The sequence below is a fragment of the Mixophyes fleayi genome, chromosome 3 (genome assembly GCF_038048845.1).
Source record: "Mixophyes fleayi isolate aMixFle1 chromosome 3, aMixFle1.hap1, whole genome shotgun sequence".
In the NCBI taxonomy this organism is placed as follows: Eukaryota; Metazoa; Chordata; class Amphibia; order Anura; family Limnodynastidae; genus Mixophyes; species Mixophyes fleayi.
Window position 1 is genome coordinate 127,538,388 of NC_134404.1, and position 20,259 is coordinate 127,558,646.

At 39.5% G+C, this 20,259-nt stretch overlaps 1 protein-coding gene across 3 annotated transcripts in view; it reads left to right on the plus strand.

Annotated features, from left to right (window-relative positions):
- MASP1 (MBL associated serine protease 1) overlaps positions 1 to 20,259 on the plus strand; it is a 106,860-nt gene that overhangs the window by 25,915 nt on the left and 60,686 nt on the right. For 2 of the 3 annotated variants that reach the window (XM_075202322.1, XM_075202323.1), the window contains exons 3-10: positions 10,360 to 10,537; positions 11,136 to 11,267; positions 11,825 to 12,021; positions 13,550 to 13,697; positions 14,355 to 14,473; positions 14,744 to 14,822; positions 19,769 to 19,906; positions 20,137 to 20,211. In XM_075202322.1, coding sequence (XP_075058423.1) covers positions 10,360 to 10,537; positions 11,136 to 11,267; positions 11,825 to 12,021; positions 13,550 to 13,697; positions 14,355 to 14,473; positions 14,744 to 14,822; positions 19,769 to 19,906; positions 20,137 to 20,211 — 1,066 coding nt within the window. Of the gene's footprint in view, positions 1 to 10,359; positions 10,538 to 11,135; positions 11,268 to 11,824; positions 12,022 to 13,549; positions 13,698 to 14,354; positions 14,474 to 14,743; positions 14,823 to 15,546; positions 16,224 to 19,768; positions 19,907 to 20,136; positions 20,212 to 20,259 lie in introns of those variants that run through there. The other variant, XM_075202324.1, reaches the window with a different exon arrangement.

Below are 20,259 nucleotides of genomic sequence, written 5' to 3' on the forward strand. Positions count from 1 at the left end.
GTTGATGGCCTTGTATGTTAGTAGAAGAATTTTATATTGGATTTGTTGAAACACAGACAACCAATGTAGAGACTGACCGAGTGACTCAGCAGACGTAAAACGATTTGCAAGGGAAATCATTCTAGCTGCTGCATGCAAAATAGATTGTAGGGGCTCGAGTCTGATTTTTGGAAGACCATTAAAGAGGGATTTACAATAGTCAATGTGAGAGATGATGAGTGCATGAATTGACGTTTTTGCAGTGTCTTGCGTGAGATATGTACATATTCTGGAAATGTTTTTAGATGTATGCAGCATGATGTAAATATAGAGTTGATGTGGGGAAGAAAGGATAGTTGCGAGTCAAGGATTACACCTAGGCAGTGATCTTGTGCGGTGGGATTTATGGTTATGTTGTTAACAGAAATAGAAATGTCAGGCAGGAAACTTTTATTGTTAGGTGGGAATATTATTAATTCTGTTTTTGAAAGATTGTGTTTGAGTTGGTGAGAGGACATCCAAGATGAAATGGCAGAAAGACAGTCAGTGACAACACAGATGGTGAAAGATCAGAAGAGGATAGATAAATTTGTGTATCATCTGCATAGATATGATACTGAAATCCAAAGGAGCTTATTAGTTTTCCAAGAGAAGTGGTGTAGATAGAGAACAGCATAGCACATAGGACTGAGTCTTGTGGTACTTCAACTGGTAAAGGAAGCGGAGTGAAGGTTATTCCAGATAAATTAACACTGAAAGAGTGATTAGATAGGTAGGATGAGAACAAGGATAGGACAGTGTCTTGAAGACCTAGAGATTGCGGCGTCTATATTAGAAGAGATTGTCAACAGTGTCAAATACAGCAGAGAGATTCAGGAGAATTAGAAGAGAGTAACCACCTTTAGCTTTAGCTGTGATAAGATCATTGACAGCCTTGGTCAGTGCAGTCTCTGTGGAGTGTTGAGAGCGAAAGCCTGATTGAAGAGGATCCAATAGATTGTTTGCAGAAAGGAAACGTTTGAGGCGAGTGTGGGCAATTCTCTTAAGAAGTTTGGAGTGACATGGGAGCTGAGAGATGGGGCAGTAATTAGAGAGAGAGTTTGGTTCAGAATTTTGTTTTTTCAGAAAGGAGTATTCACTGCGTTCTTGAATAGTGAAGGAAAGATACCAGTAGAGAAAAATAGATTACAGATTTTAGTTAGAGGTGGAATGAGCACATGAGACAAGGACCTAACAATTTCTGAGGGTATGGGATCAAGAGGACAGGAGGTAGAGTAGGAAGATAAGATGTGAGTAGAAACTTCCTCTTCATTTGTGGGATCAAATGAAGAGAGGGTGTCAGTGGATGTTGGGAAGGTATTGAGCTGATTGCTAGCCGAGGGAGATGACACATTTCAAGTCTGATCTTATCAATCTTGTGCTTGAAAGAGGAAGCAAGATCCTGGGCACTTATGGTAGTCGGAGGGTTTGGGGTGGGAGGATTGAAAAGATATTTAAATGTTTTAAAAGGGCATTTGGGGTTAGAAGCCTGAGCATAGATGAGAGATTTTATGTATGTCTGTTTAGCAATATCCAGAGCACTTCGATAGGAGTGGTAGATAGCAGTACATGCGCTAAAAACATTAGAGGTTCAAGATTTACGTCAATGACGTTCAGCTTTACGAGAAAGGTTTTGTAGATTTCATGTTACTTTAGTGTGCCATGGTTGTCAACGAAGTCTACGCGGAGTATGAAGAGTCGCTGGAGCCACTTGATCAAGGACAGTTGCTAGGGTATGGTGAAAATGAGGAACTGCTATATCAGGGGAGGAGAATGTAGAAATTGGGGAGAGAAGGTGTTGGTGAGAGGTGAAAAACTGTTGAAAGTCAAAAGAGTTAATATTCCTGCGGGTATGAGGAGGACTGGAACAGTTTGACAGCTGGAAGGTTATAGAACTTGGAGTGAGCGAGTAACTAATAAGGTGATGATCCGAGAGGGGGAAAGGAGTGTTAAGGAAATTAGAAACTAAGCATAGTCTAGAGAAAACAAGATCAAAACAGTGACCATCCTGATGAGTAGTAGATTCAATCCACTGGGAGAAGTCAAGTGAGGAGGTTAGAGGGAGCACTTTTGAAGCAGCATTGGAACGTGGATTAGTAATAGGGATGTGGAAATCACCCATGATGATGGTGGGGATGTCAAAAGATAAGAAGTGAGGGAGTCATGCAGAGAAGTGTTCAAGAAATAATTGGTGGGGTCCAGGGGGGTGATAGATCACAACGATACTCATAGAGAATGAGTTAAAAATCCTAACTTTATGTACTTCAAAAGATGTGAACGTGAGTGATGGGACATTTGGTAGAACTATGAATGTGCACTGTGGGGAGAAAAGTAGTCCAACCTCACCTCCCTGTCTGCCTCCAGGTCTGGGAGTGTGGGTGAAATGGAGACCACCATGTGAAATGGCTGCAGGTGAGGCAGTGTCTGATTACATGAGCCATGTTTCTGTTATTGCCATAAAGTTGAGGTGGTTTGAGAGGAAGAGGTCATGTATGGATGTAAGTTTGTTACAAACAGAGCGTGCATTCAAAGGGCACATTTAAAGGACTTTGTAAGAGAGGGGAAACAGGTGATGCATTTGAGGTTTGCTCGTTTCGGTAGAGTTCAGATACATTTGTGTGGGAAAAGTGTGGGGGACCTGGATTATGTGATATATCACTAGCTAATAGAAGCAGGGAGGAAGAAAGATAAGAAAGATGATTGTAAGCTGTGTGTCCTTTTAGTTTCTGGTGACAGGGTGAGGCTGCTTTAACTATTAAATTTAAATAGGACAACAGTTCATAAGTGTTAACTAGAGGTGAGTGAAGTAATGAAGGGGCAATGTGGACAGAGGTGTGTGTTGCAGGAAGGATAAAGTAGGATATAATTCTAAAGATAATGCCATGAAGGGAAAGCAAGAAAAATATTTTGGCAAACATTGGAATTTAGAAGGAAAATTGCAACAAATGTGGGAATTAAAAGAATTACCTAGTTGTAATGTCCTGTTCAATCAGACGTAGCAGAGTAAAGCTGCAACAGATGTAGATTATTTCTAAATGTCTTCAATTGTTGTTCAACTGTCTTGTTTAACTGTATTTTCTAAACACTTTTTGAGAAAACCACATGTCTGCCCCCACATACATCTCCCCCAGACTAAATGCTAAGATATAGTGATACTGATTTCAAAATAATGACATCTGTGCTAATTGGACTGCTGATCAGAGAAAGGAATGGCGACTATTGGGCTTACTGAGGCTATATAAGAGCCAGGCCAGAGTCATAAAATTGATGCAATGAGCAGCAACTAAGCACAGGTTAAGTAACAAAGTCCTATTACATACTTCTTAAAAAAAATACAGGCACGGTTGCAGAGATGAGAATAAGAGAGAATGAGATGTTCCGTTCTTGTACATACCTGGGGATAGAACAGATGAACAATGGTTAGCAGTTAGCATATTGTCTTGTTTAACTGTATTTTGTAAACACTTTGTGAGAAAAACACTTAGGGGTAAATGTATCAAAGTGCGAGCTTGCCAGCGTGTTTAAATCGCGGCAAATCGCGGGTGTTTAACCGCGAGTTTTGAAAAAAAAACTGGAAATGTATCAAGCTGCGATTTTGACACTCATGTTCAAAATTGCTGGTCATCTCTGGCGATTTCGGGCGATGTAAACACTCCCGAGTTTAGCTAACTCTCCTGTGTTTGGCAAACTCTCCTGTGTTGTAACAGTGAGTTGTCAACACATCACTGTTACACTGCCCTGTCATACAGCTGCCGGAGCTCCGGCAGCTGTCAAAATGTAAAAGAATAGATAAAAGTTTTAAAAAAAAAAAAGCGTGAGGTCCCCCCACTATTTATGCTTAACCCTAGTGCTGCCTGACTAGTGCTGGTCCTGTAAAAATTGGGGAAAAATTTTGCGTGGGGTCCCCCCCGGTTTTCACTTTACCAGCACTAGGCAAACCAGCCAGGGTTGGCGGCACTATAGCAGGGGGACACGCGGCAGGGGTCCCCCTGCCATAATGACTAACCAACCCTAGACTGTTCAGCGCTGGGCTGGACTCCCTAGGGAGTGGGGTCTGCCGAAAAAAACGAGCGGGCCCCCCCCCCTAGAAAGAACCAGCCCAGTGCTGATAGCACTAGGGCTCTTCCTACTACCCCTGGGCTGTGGGTAGTAGGGTAATGTATGGCAAAAAAGTATGGAAAAAATAAACTGACGCCATTTTTTTTTTGTGGAACTACAAGTCCCAGCCAGCCAGGTTGCCAAAAACAGTGTGGCCATGCTGGTGCTTGTATAACTACAAGCAGCAGCATACCCACGGCAGCCAGGGCATGTTGGCACTTGGAGAACCACAAGTGCCAACATGCCCTGACATCCCTGGTTTGCTGGGACCTGTAGTTCCACAAAGAAAAAAGTTAAATAAACAACAACACCCTAGTACAAACCACACATTTATTAAAAATAAAAACCTCACAATAAATACACTAACCACCCTCATTTAAACCACATCTATTTAATAAAAATAAAAAAAAACAAATACTCACCAAAGATGTCTTCTTTCTTCTTTCCAAGATCCGTGCTTGCCCCAGTCCCAGCAAATTATACTTCCAAACGGGATGGCTTGTAGAATATCTTCTTGGCTTCGGCCAGAAGGGCCCCATATTTGTAACATCCCGACTGTGTTCTTGATTGTAGTAAAAAAAATAATAATTGAGGAGCCGCAAACACCTCCTACTAGGTAGGAGGTCCTAACCGCAATGAACTTATGTTCATTGCGTAAGCTATAACTACAGTATAATGTGATTTTCGCACGCTAGTGGGGGAATCACCTAATACTGTACCTAGAGCTTACACAAGTAATGTAGCTCATTGCGCATGCGCTACGTTACTTGCGTAAGCTGTAATACAGTAAATACAGCTTACGCAAGTAATGTAGCGCATGCACAATGAGCTACGTTACTTGCGCAAGCTCTAGGTACAGTATTAGGTGATTCCCCCACTAGCGTGGGAAAATCACATTATACTGTAGTTATAGCTTACGCAATGAACGTAAGTTCATTGCGGTTCGGACCTCCTACCTAGTAGGAGGTGTTTGCGGCGCCTCAAGATTTTTTTGATTTTACTACAATCAAGAACACAGAGTCGGGATGTTACAAATATGGGGCCCTTCTGGCCGAAGTGATGCTGAATTTCTTCAAGCCATTTTGGAAGTACACATTTGCTGGGACTGGGGCAAGCATGGACTATTGAAGGTATAAATATTAAGGGACTGGGGCAAGCAAGGACACTTTGGAAGAAGAAAGAAGACATCTTTGGTGAGTATTTGTTTTTTGTTTTTTTTTATTAAATAGATGTGGTTAAAATGAGGGTGGTTAGTGTATTTATTGTGGGGTTTTTATTTTTAATAAATAGATGTGGTTTTTACTAGGGTGTTGTTGTTTTTTTAACTTTTTTTTTTGTGGAACGACAGGTCCCAGCAAGCCAGGAATGTCAGGGCATGTTGGCACTTGTGGTTCTCCAAGTGCCAACATGCCCTGGCTGCCGTGCGTATAGCCTGCTATAGTGCCGCCAACCCTGGCTGGTTTGCCTAGTGCTGGTAAAGTGAAAATCGGGGGGACCAGCAATTTTTTCCCCGATTTTCACGGGACCAGCACTAGTCAGGCAGCACTAGGGTTAAGCATAAATAGTGGGGGGACCTCACGCTTTTTTTTTTTTTAAACTTTTATCTATTCTTTTGCATTTTAACACTGCCAGGGCAGTGTAACAGGGATGTATTTCTACAACACGCTGCTATCAAGCAGCGTGTTGCATCTGGCGTGTTTAGAAGCAAACTCTCCTGAGTTCGCTAACTCGCAGCTTCATACATTTGAGAGCTGTATAGCTGCAGTGGCAAACAGTCGGGAGTTTGATCTCTGGCGATCTTGCAAACAGCGATTTTGACAGAAGCAGAACTCTGGTGATTTTGTATGAAAACTCAGCTTCATACATCGGCGAGTTTCAACTCTCCCGAGAAAATCGCTGGAGTTGCAAAATCGCACTTTGATACATTTACCCCTTAGTGTTGAAAACACACGTCTGCCCCCCACATACATCTCCCCTCACCCCCGACTCTATGCTCCATATGCGCATATAAAATCCATATGCATATGTCCATATGCAGATTTGGTCCCATCTTACACTTACCACTTCTTACGACTGCAGAATTGGAAAAAGGGAGAGAAGGGGAGAGGGCAATCATAGGTTAAATACAATAATTATTATTATTATTGTAGCTTTGTAAGGCGCCACAGTGCCCTGCAGCACCGTACAGTAGGGAAAACCGTACATACATAAAACAGGGATATACAAGGTAGACAAAATAAACGCAGACATGAAAACAAAGGGTATGAAGGACCCTGATCATTAGAGAGCTTACATTCTAACTGGAAGAGGACACAGGTGAAACAAGAGAAGCAAATGTGGTTCAGAGTGAAGATTGGTGTTATCTGGGTTAAGGTCACCTCTAAAAAAAGAGATGGGTTTTCAAAGAGCGTCTTACGGTTTAAAGGCTGTGAGAAAATCTGATAGTAGGGATTTCCATAACTGGGGAGCAGCACGGGAGAAGTCTTGTAGGCGGAAATGAAAGGTGGTTACCAGAGAAGAGACAAGGCAAAGGTCAGAGGTAGAACTAAGAGGGCAAAAGGAAGAATATTTTGATATGAGAGTTGAGATGTATGCACGGGTAGTGTTGTTGAGAGCTTTGTAGGCAACCATGAGTAATTTTAATTTGATTCTGGAGGACAGAGGGAGCCAATTTAGAGATTTTCAAAGAGGTGCAGCCAGGGCCGGATTAACCCTAGGGCTAACTGGGCTATAGCCCAGGGGCCTCGGGCATCCAGGGGGCCCTTCAAAGTCCTCAGCAGCATTATTGATCGGTCCGGGGGCGGGGGCACCCCCATCCCGATCAATGCTGCTGAGCACTGTCAGTGCAGTCCTCCGTCCCCGGCGCCGCTCAGCAATCTGCTTACTGAGGAGATCTCGCGAGATCTCCTCAGTAAGGAGCTTACAGTGCGCCGCGGAAGGAGGACTGCACTGACAGGTAAGTGCTTGGGGGGCCTCACGGGGGGCAGCAAGCGGCTCACATTGGGGGCCTCACGGGCTAAGGGGGCCTCCATTCCCTTAATCCGGCCCTGGGTGCAGCAGATGTGGAGCGGTGAGAGAGGAAGATCAGCCTTGCAGTAAGGGAGTGTTTATGTAATTGCTACCTAGGCAGATGCATATGCTGCGAGGAGGTTTACCTCTGTGGTTGCTGTATGGCTTGTGTAACAAGACGCAATGATGATGATGATGACATTCAGCAGCACTAGCTATCTGCTTTGGATTGGCTCATTGCAAATTATTAACTGTACAGTTTAGTGTTGCTGCTATATTATATGAAGTTGCAGTCATCTATTCGCATTACTTAATTGATATATCAAGTTGGACTGTGGCAGGAAACAAGTATCCCATTTGATTGTTCAAGGGGAAAACAACAATTAATTTAATTTAATTTGTTTTTGTATTTTGTACCTGTGTTTATATTTAATTATAATTTGTATCGAAAATGCCACTTTTAGATTTATTCATAACACTGTCCAGACAATATTCTCTGTTGTGTATATGACACTTCTTTACATGTTTATATTGTGTACAATATATAGACAGTATGGTGTCACGGTGATTAGCATTGCTGCCTCACAGCGCTGGAGTCTTGAGTTCAATTTCTACCAGAACTCTATTTGTGTGGAGTATGTTTTGCCTAACATATAGGAATTCTATAAATAACTGTTAATAAATAGATTATTCGAACCTTTGCATTTACTATGAATTCTGTCAAGCCATATCTCTATACTTTGTATGCTAGCTTGGGGCCTGATTCATTAAGGATCTTAACTTAAGAAACTTCTTATTTCAGTCTCCTGGATAAAACCACGTTACAATGCAAGAGGTGCAAATTAGTATTCCGCTGTGCACATACGTTAAATACTGACTGTTTTTTTATTTCGTTTTTAATTTGCACCCCTTGCACTGTAACATGGTTTTGTCCAGGAGACTGAAATAAGAAGTTTCTTAAGTTAAGATCCTTAATGAATCAGGCCCTTGGTGTGTAAATATGCACACTTGTTACTCCTGAAGGAAACCTAGCACATATGTTAGTGTTGTGAAACATCTTGAGCTGTATCTGATAGAACATCCGTAAAATTGCTTTTTCATGCTTGTGTCTTTTCTTGCATATGATCCCAGCTTGTTCCGACATTAAATTAATAGCATTACCATTTAATAAACAGGCCTATTTTCCCCCAACCAACTCATATATTAAATTAATAGCATTCACATTTAATAACTAAACCCCAACAATAAATCAACACCACCCACATTTAATAATTAGGCCTCCACTCCCCCCAAACCAGCCCCAACATTTTATTAAGAACATTCACATTTATTAATAGGCCTATTTCCACACAACTAGATTCAACATTAAATTAATAGCATTCACATTTATTAAATAAGCTTATTGCCCCCCCCCCCCAACAGCCTTGACAATAATTTCGTAGCACTCAGTTATATAAACCACGTTCCGCACATACTATACTTAAATTACTAGCATTCATATTTAATAAATATGCCTACTTCCCCAAACCAGCACCATCATTAATTAGCATTCACTTTTAAAAAATAGAGCTCTTCCCCCCTTACTCGGCCCCTCACTAAATGAATAAACCTCACTGCCCACAACTCAGTCCCACATTCATTTTGAAACAAACCCAAGCCACCCAACATTATCTAACATTCATAAGTTAAAATAATAGACCACACCATTAAATAGCTTCCACCACTACCGGAATAGCCCTTTTCATTATCCCAGCAATAAATTATTATCCACCACCCTCACCTCACCATTATATTAATAGCACCTATACTCAGCCTACCAATAACTTAACTGTCCCCACCTCACTCCACCAATGAATGAATATCTCCCACCCACATCCCCACATTACATTGGGAGACCAAAGACTTACCTTTTTCCACCTCTCTTTTGTCTGCCTTATCTTGCTGTTCTAGTGCATACATTAGCAGACAAATATATAGAGAGCTGTCCTGAGGCACACTGCTGCTTGTGACCTTGGAGGTGGAGGAAGAAGCCAAAGGGAGGTTGTGAGGAGGCAGCCACCGGGTGGGGGGAATGGGTGGACCGCAGACTAACAACCAGCCATTGTTTAGACTTTTCTGCCCCATGTGGCAGGGAACTGTGGGGGTGTCTGTGTAAGGCAGCACAAAGTTGAAACTCCAGACCAGTCACTAAGAAAGCTCCATAAGCCAGTCCTCTTAAACTAGATTAGAAACTTCCTTAGAGAAAAAAAACCCTGATTTTCATGTCATTGCTCCCCACTTTGAACCAGAAGTGGTGCCACATGTCGCACCATCCTAATTACGGCACTGAGTGGAAGCACATAAAAAACATGTCCATAAATGTCCTTCCTAGATTATGTAACATTTCTTGACCTCATTTAACCTGATAACATCATCATCTCTTTATATAGCACCACTAATTCTGCAGCGCTGTACAGAGAACTCACTCATATCAGTCCCCCCATTGGAGCTTACAGTCTAGTAAATTCCCTTACATGCACACACACACACACACACACACACACACACACACACACACACACACACACACACACACAGACTGAGAGAGACTAAGGTCAATTTAATAGCAGCTAATTAACCTACTAGTATGTTTTTGGAGTGTGGGAGGAAACTGAAACACCAGGAGGAAACCCACGCAAACATGGGGAGAACATACAAACTCTACACAGATAAGGCCATGGTCAGGAATCAAACTCATGACCCCAGTGCTGTGAGGCAGAAATGCTAACCACTAGACCACTGTGCTGCCCACACATCAGTTGATTTTTGTGATTCCCTCAGTTTCTTTGCTAATAGAAGCAGAATATGTTTGACAAACTTGTGCTGGCAAGTACCATCACTCAGCCTCTAACTCCCCTGGACTAGGCTTAATGTGCCTGGTATGATCAGCAATCACAGTATGAGCTTGGTCTACTGTTCTAGGTAACTTAGCGATTTATCCGTAATGTCATGTAGAGCCTTATTCCTGAAAACCATGTGGCACCACACATTCAACATGCATATCTTAACAGCTCACTACGTAAAATAAGATGGGGGTGACGGAGTCTAAAAATGACAGAATCACAATCAACATAACCTTAAGTGACATTCTACACGGACGATCATTTTCTGATATTTGCCTTCTTGTATTGTATCCATGCTGTAGATTAGATTTTGGATCATTAGAGTTCTCTGAGTCTATTGCTTGGATTCCAGGTGGAGACTGATGAACAAGTGTTGGCTGTTTTCTGTGGAAAGGAAAGTACTGACACGGAGCAGGCTCCGGGGAAGCAGGTGATCGTGTCCCCTGGGAATTTTCTGAGCCTAACCTTCAGGTCAGATTTCTCTAATGAAGAACGTTTTACAGGCTTTGATGCTCATTATAGCGCTGTTGGTAAGTTCTCTACAGTCTCAATTTGAAGTTGATAGTGTAGTAATAATAATAATGATAATTATAATAATAATAATAATAATAATAATTCTGAATACTTTGAACTATAAAACCCAAAATGTTAGGATATATTCAGAAAGAACCTAACATGTTTGGATTCAATTTCAATTTTTTTGCCTAGAGCAATGATATGGAACTATATCCCAATTTTGTGCTATATGAAGATGTACTGTATTATTAATTTTTCAATGACTCATAAATACTAAGCAATTGATATTTTTAAACACCTCTTTTATTGCTATTGTCCCAAGAATTTTAGATTTTCCAATTTACCATCACCAAGATTTCATTATCCATTACACTGCTAGTTAATGCTATGTATCATCAGGATAGCATACAGAATACAGCAAAGCATACAGTGACCCCTGTCATATAAAACTCAATATTTAATATTATTATTTTAAATAGATGCATAATGGACTTTTTCATATTTTTCATGCTGCAAAGCATGACTATGCCTTATCCGTGAGCTTGATGAACCTCTGTTGTGATTGCATTGCACAGATGGCAGGTAATAACTGTGTGCTTCATCTTTCCCCAGATGTAGATGAATGCGCAGAGCAAAGTGATGAAGACATGGTGTGCGACCATCACTGCCACAATTACATTGGTGGATTCTATTGCTCCTGCAGATTTGGCTATCTCCTCCATTCAGATAATAGGACATGCAAAGGTGCTTTATGTATATATTGTGTCTTTTTTAGTGTGCTTTGCCAGCTTATTGGCTCTGTTTACTCTGAATTAGACATGTCACAAACTGATGCATTTTAAAGGCTCATTGATCTTCTCTCTCAAAGCTTTTTGATTTTTGGTTCTGCTAATTTTTAGATGAAAAACTGACATACCCAACTAACCTGAAGTTCCCTCAGGCCATAAAATCCACCCCAGTCTTCATTTTAGGTCCCAAATAAGAAAAAGAAAATAGAGAACGCTACTTAAACCTACCCCCAACTGTCCTGTTAATGTAGATTCCTGTATTCATTAAATAATTTAAGTAGTTGCTGATTGGATGAATTGTCAAACAGTCCGATAGTTGGATGGGAGGAGAGGGGAAGAGAGAACGAGGCAGCCTAGCTCTTCAAAAGCTCGATTGTGTCATGGCCGCAGCCCCTGTCCCAATGCCACCTATCCAGATATTGTGAGGTATAATACAGCCAATGATGCTGAATGTATACTGTATAATCACTTAACCACATTGTGTTCCATTTGTTCTTTAATGTTTGTTTACAGTGGAGTGCAGTGATAACCTGTATACACAGAGGAGTGGAATAATTTCCAGCGCAGATTATCCAAGCCCATATCCAAAGAGCTCTGACTGTCTGTACAGAATTGAGCTGGAGGAAGGATTTGTGGTCAATCTTCAGTTTGATGACAGCTTTGATATTGAAGACCACCCAGAAGTGTCATGTCCATATGATTACTTAAAGGTACAATGTCTTTGTGCATCACAAAGAGATTGACTGAATCAGTAGCTGACACCAATTGAAGAATTGATAACTGTTTACAGTGATAAAAAATTAAGAGCATCAGAACAAAACAGCACAAAATATATGTGTTAGCCTGTATTTATAATGATATATTTAGTGCAAAGGGGAATTGTGCATTGTAAAATTAAGCTAGAAAATACAATGAAAACATATATTTAAAAAATAATGAAAAACAATGGTTAACTAAAAGTGTCTGATGCTGTCGTACCTATATTCAACATGGCTTTCTATCCTGTACAAAATATTGTATATTCTGATGGGTGGAGCGGGTATTGTTGTTCCTTGCTGGGTGCGGTCTAGATGTAGGAAGAGACATGCAAAACTGAGATATTTTTTTTGTGGTACCAGATTATTTAAGTGAAATACAACGGTAGTAAAAGAACATTTAGGGGATGCTCCCTGTTTACAGGATGTTCAAAGTATATTTCTCCCCTTAAAATGACTTCCACCTCAGAGATGGTAGAAACCAGTTATTGGGTTATGCTTTGAAAGGCACATCTTTTGTATATTTCAGGTTTACTGTATATGAGAGAGTGCATTCCAAACGGCATTTGCCCCAGCCCATGCGAGGAGTTGGGGGAAAGAGGGCTTTCCTTGCTAAGTTTGAAGTAGAGGTGCTAGTGCACTTAGATTTGCAGAGAAAACCAAATTTAACTTAACAAAACAAGATTATTAAAATTGGATACATGGTTGCAGAGAGCATATTTTTAGGAATGTTCTTTGCTTTTGCTTTTGCTCCACAAACCCTCTTGAATTTTGTATGAGCTCTCAGCTGGTGTCTCGCCTATAATTTTAATAAGACAAAATTTGCACCTTCCAATTGCACTTTGGCAGAGAGCGCATTTCTAGGCGCACTTAGCCCAATGTAAGAAAAAATTTCAAATAAATAAAAGAACAGGTAAAACTGCACCTATGCACCTTACTCTCATGACTAATGTAAGACATAAATAAAGCTAAGCTTAGAAGTGTTTTTGTAGAAGTGAATGAAGGAACGGTCTTAATATGGCAGTGGATGAACTTTTGAAGTTACAGTTTCACTCCGCAATGTATATTTCACATAGAAAGAGTTGATGGATTTTTTTTCCTGGGACAGTTCCGAAAAACTCTGATGTGTGCCACATGCTTTGCACTTTTGAATACGACCTTTATTGTGCTGTATTAAATGTAACTGCAGATGGTAAAAATCTACCAAGGAAATCATCCGCCCCTGTTAGGGTTTCCTGAAGAGAGTGTGATCTAGCTCTGATAGGGGTCTTGTCTGGGGTGGCATGGTTACAGCTGCTTGATAGGTTGTCTTTACACTATACACTCTGAATGTCAATCCTGTGAGTCTATCAACAAAAGTATAGCTACTTATCTACAGGGGACATAAGTTTCCCACTGCTGACATATGTAGTCTTAATAATGATACTGTTTATGACACTTTGTGTGGTTGTCATCTGTGTGGTGATTTGTGCTGTATGGCCAGATCAAAACTGGAAGAAGAGAAATTGGTCCAATATGTGGAGAGAAATCACCAGGAAGAATAGAAACTGGAAGCAACAGTGTTCAGATTCTGTTCCACAGTGACAATTCTGGAGAGAATGGAGGATGGAGACTGTCTTATACAGTCACAGGTAACTCATTTAGTATTATTGTTATTGATATAGCTCACGTCATATACCAATTTAAAGGACTCATCTAGGGGGTCTGCATTTCTGGTCCAGGAGACTCCCCCACTCTCCACTTCTGAGCATGAACAGGGACGTAGTTCCATTGCAAATGTGCCGACACATGAATGCTCAGAAGTGCACACTGGACCAGGAACATCCATCTCCGTCCCCTCCTCTTGCCCCCCCCCCCCTTCACTCTTTCCATGGTACTTCTCAAATGCAAAATTACCATATTTGAAGGGAGTGAAGCTGCTACATACCCCGTCCAACTGAGGACCACGTAACAGCTACACACCCTGTAACCACGCTAGCTCTGCCTGTGGACTCTTCCCTAAAATGTTTTGTATATTGCCGTATGTCACAGCAAATATAACTACTTGTAAGTAAACAGTTCAATAATCATTGTTTCTTGCCATCTAAAAGGGCAATATTTAGTTGCCTGATACTTATCACTGGGCTGATCATGTGGGTTAATCAATATCACATGCAGCTATACAGTACTTAGATAAAGACCTACTAATTACTATCAACTAATTAAATATATGAGAGCCACTCACTATTTTCTAAACATAGTGATGTAGTGTTGCATCAAACAGCATTCTGAACAGAATATCATTTTAGGAATTTCCTGTCCTGACCTCCAACCTCCCCTAAATGGGAAAATTGAACCTGCTCAATCAAAGTACACCTTTAAAGACCAAGCTGTAATTAGCTGCAACTCTGGGTATAGAGTTATAAAGGTGAGTCCAGTTTATTTATATACACACATCTTCAAAAGCACATATAAGTCTAACAACATATTGGTGGGGAAAACTAGTTACTATTTACACATGTAAGCATACAATTATTAGCACGTATAATAACTGTTAGATACAGAATATAATGATAATAATGATGAGCGATTGTAGAATATTTGCAGCACCTACTACTTGTATTGATTCCAAGGACTGTACATAGTACTGTTATATGATATTACTTCATGAATAAAATTAAATGTTGTTATTAACTAGGACAATATAGAGATGGACAGTTTCCAGATTGAATGCAGGAAAGATGGAACATGGAGTAACCAGATCCCAAGATGTCAAAGTAAGAGACTCGCAAGTCTGCTTAGATTAAATGAATGTTGTTGGTTTCTGCCATTGACACCCATAAAACATCTGCAGAGCACGTGACTCACTCATCTTGTGAAGTCTGTTCTGCACTATTACCCATTACTAAAGAACATATAACGTTTGATGTATTGGCTTAACTGCTGGTTTTATATACCTATGTTTGCTTCATTTTATATTGTATTACTGTCTTTGCATCTGCATTCCCATAATTAGTTCTTGCATTCAATCACGAAGTATGACAAAGACTCTTACTTGCAGGGGCAAGCATATGATTTTCCTAAAGGAGGGAGAAGAGGGGATACAAGTCTGCCTTTCGCCAATATTCTCATATTCTCTCTATGCTGTACACTAAACATTTATATAGCAAGCAACATATCTCTCTCTGGAAATACCTACAAAGCACACTACCCTGTAAAGAGCAGCCATTGCAAGAGTTCTACAGTACTAGGATATATAGGGCAAGCACTTTTCTGCTCTGTAAGAGTAGGTTCTGGGAAATGGTTATGCATATACATCTTTCCCCCACTCTTGCATATGAAAGAATCAATGTTTTTCCATGATATCTGTACTCTGGTGGTCGGTTTTTTGCATGGAACCTATTTGCATGAATACTAATTTCCCTTTCCTCTTTTCTCTTTTTGTCTCCCTCCTTCAATCTTTGCATACCTCTCTTGCTCTTTCTTTTCACATACCTGCAGAGAAAGATGTCAGGATGAGCTGAAGACTGGAATGAGAACAAGCTGCCATTGGCCTGTTGTCATTTGTCCCAATGTTAAAGAACATTTTGTATACTTCTAATGTTAACAGCACAAGCCAGAGGAGTGTGTCAAACAGCACAGCACTCTACTGAAGGTTTCCGACTAGAGTGAGGCTGTGCAATAAGCAGCCAGCTCCGTCTAATTCAGCCTGTTGCTCTCATTAAGTACTCACAGCACATTTGCCAGAGGAAACAATTATTATTACAGAGACTGGACAGCCTGTCTGCTGACTGCCTGCTCTACTAAAATGTAATTTGCATATGCTTAGCTTTGGGTTTAATATTCAAACAGCATTCCTTCCGATAAAGAGTAATATTTATATCTGGGCATGTTGACAGGACCCTCGCTCCTGAATATAGCGCATTCTCTTTCAGGACAATACAGAACACTTTATGTTACAGTTTGTTCATTATTAATATTATTATTATATCTTATTTATAAAACATCTACCATGTCCATAGCTCACACAATGGTTCTGTTTACCAGCCAGAAAATATATATAGTTATATGCATGTGTTCAAGTAAAAGGAAAGCAAACAATAGTTGGAAATGACAGAAGTAGTCCTTTTGTTGTGTACTGTATATATTTAATGAATTAATAAATACAAGTATGTTTAGTTTGCTTTACATGCATTTGTTATAACAAAGAGCTACAACCAGAACAATTACTTTTGTGTCTATAAGAATATAGTTTTGCTAAATCCCATATAGGGAAATATTTTTAACTCCTTATTAGTCATAAGGTTGTAAGCATCAGAGCGAGAAGAAAAAATAACCTTCCTGAAGAGGAAGTTAGTTTGCCAGAATACTGTACAATTAAGCAATAAAAAATATATGATATGGGTGTTTATCAATATTTTATTCTTAGGGGGGTATTCAATTGTTAGCCAGAACCGCTAAAATCCTGTGCTCGAAAAATATTACCGTTAATACGGTAATATCTCGCGGTACATTGTATGTACAGTACACATTAAGAATATTCTGATTTATGTTGTTACTGTTGAAAAAATATAAAACTTTTTTTTTATTATTACAAATATTTTTATTAATGATTATAGTATTAAACGTTGTTCACTTGTTTTATAAAATATTTTTTTTGTGCATGCATTCTGGTTGTACTTTACATTGCACAAATGCTTGTGCGTATCCTGCACTCTGTTCTATCTGTCTACATAAGGCAAGTAACATTTAGCCAGGGTGTACATATACCCAGATTCAAATAGAAAGGTATATTGAGATCTGCTTGTATTTCAATACGGTAGGTAATCAAGTCAAGTTCCGTGCTCATGTTTTAAACTCAAGTTGCATGCAGGTTGCATCTGAAGATGATTCAGGCTCACTGTGTCTTCGGACTAGATAAAATGAAATCAACCATAGACTCCAATGGAACAGTGAGCCCAGTGACCACATTATCAAGGAAAATGGGATAAAACTTACACCACATAGCATTTTTCTCAGACATGGGAGTACCATTTTCATTCAGCTCTACAAAATATAGACCATGTTGGAAATATGTGATATTTCAATATAATGATGATTTCGGTGGTACTCGTTACCATGGCACTCTCAACCCCAACAAGGTTTTAACCGACAGGGTAATAATGAAGCCTATAAACACTAGTAACTAGTAACAGTAGTAAAATTACTACTTACCATATTTCCGACATACACTTTTTCCGGAGCTTCAAATAAACGTTCACACTTCATTCCGATTGGGCTAAAGATCTACAGAATTAAATGACGCCATTAAGTATGGACAGACTGCAAATGGCGGTGGTTCTGTGGAATTGCCACCCAGATCACCCGATCTCACACCACTTGACTTTTATCTGTGGGGTCATTTAAAGCAACTCGTATATGCACAGAAAATAAGAAACAGACACCATCTCCAGCAACGCATTGAAGAAGCGTGTGCCAGCATTTCTGCGGAAATCCTTCTGCGAGTGCAGGACGATTAGATCCAGCGCCTTCAAATGTGTGTTGACCAAGAGGGACAACATGTTGAACACATTAAGTGACTGTCCTTTATGGAGAACAGTCCAGCCTGTAATTCCAAACTTGTCAGAAAATGCTGATGTTATTTGATATATCACACGACCCCCTTTCCATTTAAAAAAATTGACTTAGATTCAAGATGGCAGATTTCAAGATGGCGCCCATGTTTGGTACATACCGTAAAAGATAGACCACGTCACCCATACCTTACTGGAGTATTCAGGTTTCCCAATTCCTGAGTTTTTGAAATAAAAGGGTGTACTGCGATTTTTGACTCACCCTGTATATAAGCAGAACAATAATGTTAATTAATTATTTTTTTTTAATCTATGACTATTTTTTATATATTTTTTTGGGACAAAGTGTTCATTATGGGTATTAATAATTATGTTTATTCTTTTTATTGTGTTTTGTTGTGTTATACTAATTATTGTTATATGATGTTTGTTATTCACCTTTTGTCCACAAGAGATAGAATTTAGAGGCACCGTGTACAGGACCCCAGAGGTGCCATAGATACTAATTTTCTCACTATGCAGTATAGGAAGTCTGATGTGCAAAGAGAATATCACTTTCTGGAAGAAAACAGACAGATCTTAAATATATGCAGTTACAATGGTTATTACTATTCTTCACCTTTTCATGCTAAAGGGCCTATTCACAACTATGTCATTTCCCTGTAGAAAGTATAGGGCATGTGCAATCCTATTTAAGCATTTTTTGTACATTGTTTTCAATCCTGCACATTGACTTTGTATAAAAAGGTTTCAGAGACGGTAGGAATCAAGCATAAATAGTGTATATTTTATTCCAGAGAAACAGTAAAATCACTTTTCATTATTAAAATACCCTTAAAAGCAGATGCAACTCCTCACTATGAATGTCAAGCACTGTTCCTACGTGTGGAAACTACTTTGAAATTAATGTACTATGGAAATAAATGTAATATAGCTCCACCCTAAAACTCCATAACCAGACAGTTTGGAGTGGTGAGATCTTCCTGCCGTAGTGAAACCAGCAGCATCCTGGTCAGTACAGTAGTCACTATGTGGAGAGAGGTGGCAAAAAGCAATACAACCTCTCCCAGCCCTGTGCTGAAAAGTGCTGGAGCTCTTCTTGGCCCCTTTGCTGTGGAGACCAAGGTACTGAAAAAGACTGCCATCCCAGTGGTCCATGGATTGAGGTCAATAAGTATATTGTTCCAAGTCAGAAAAATAATAAACACACATTTTCAAATCAAGTTTATTTGAATAAAACACTCCAAAACCCTTGTTCTCCACTTTATTATAATATTAAAGTCTTTATTATTTCTTTGTTCTAGATCCGATGTAATCCAATATGAGAAAAAAACACATAGAAGCCAAAGGAACTGTTTGCTTAGAGTACCCGCCGCTGAATGACTGTGGCCTCGAATGCCAGAGAGTGCCATTAACCACTCAGCCAATCGCAAGCTTTTTCCCATGCTAGGCACTTGTGATTGGCTAGCAGCTACAGGAAATCATGGTCAATTCCTGTCACAAAGATTCAGCAACAGACAATCATAGAGAACAGTTGCTTCTATAGAGTTGTTTTTCTTATATTGGAGTACAAAGAAAGAAGAATGTTCCGTTATATTTCGATAGCAGAAAAAGAAGATTTTATTTTGTAATAAAGAGGGTTTGGGGCATGTTTTATTTAAATAAACTTTTTACGCTTTGTTATTGTATAACTACATGTCCCAGCATACACTTACAGTTATTGACTGTTGTGGTTCAACAAGCATCACCAAGGCCTTACTGTCAAAGGCAAAAACAGATGGGGAAACAAGCGCAGTTTCAATCCCTGCATGGTTTCCAAGAGGTTCAGTGAGCAAGCAATGCTATTCAACATCAGACACAATACTTGTAAAGGTGTTATTTTTCTTCTGTAATATTGTACAAATTAGCCAGTCGGTAACCTTAGAAAATAAGCTGGCTGCTGGATCACTGCTTCATTTATTACCGGCTATTTCATTAAAGACTAATTTTTGCACCAGCTGTAGCTGTAATGAGCTGAAATGTTATCATATGATAAAATATTCCATTACAGTGGCCCGGTAAAATACTATACATTATACATTTTTGTTATTATTAAGTCTGAGAGGAGTATGGTCAAAGTAACCTAATACTGAACTGTTTTACTTTTCTAGTTGTTGACTGCAAGCTACCAAAAGAGCTTGAAAGTGGATTTGTGACTTTTTCTACACCAGCAAATATCACCACTTACCAGTCAACTTTTACGTATTCCTGCCGTGAACCTTACTACACAATGATTCCAAACATAACTGGTAAGAGTACAGTATTAAAGGAAATTCTCGTCCAAAATATGAAAAATAAGGTTTAGGTGGCGTTCACTAAAATAATTAATAACTTATTCGGAATTCATAATCATATATAATATAAGACAGTATTTATAATAATCTATAATAAATACATACGTGTAAAATGTAGTACTCTATGCGTAGTGGTGCTGGAAATAAGTTAATGAGTTAATGGATTAATTTGTCTTCTAATATAGCTGGATACACCTGTGAGGCAAGTGGATTGTGGATAAACCCAGAGATTGGCACTAGCCTTCCATTGTGTCAGCCAGGTAAATAATGAAGACATTGGTATGCTGTGTATATTGTTCCTAATATAT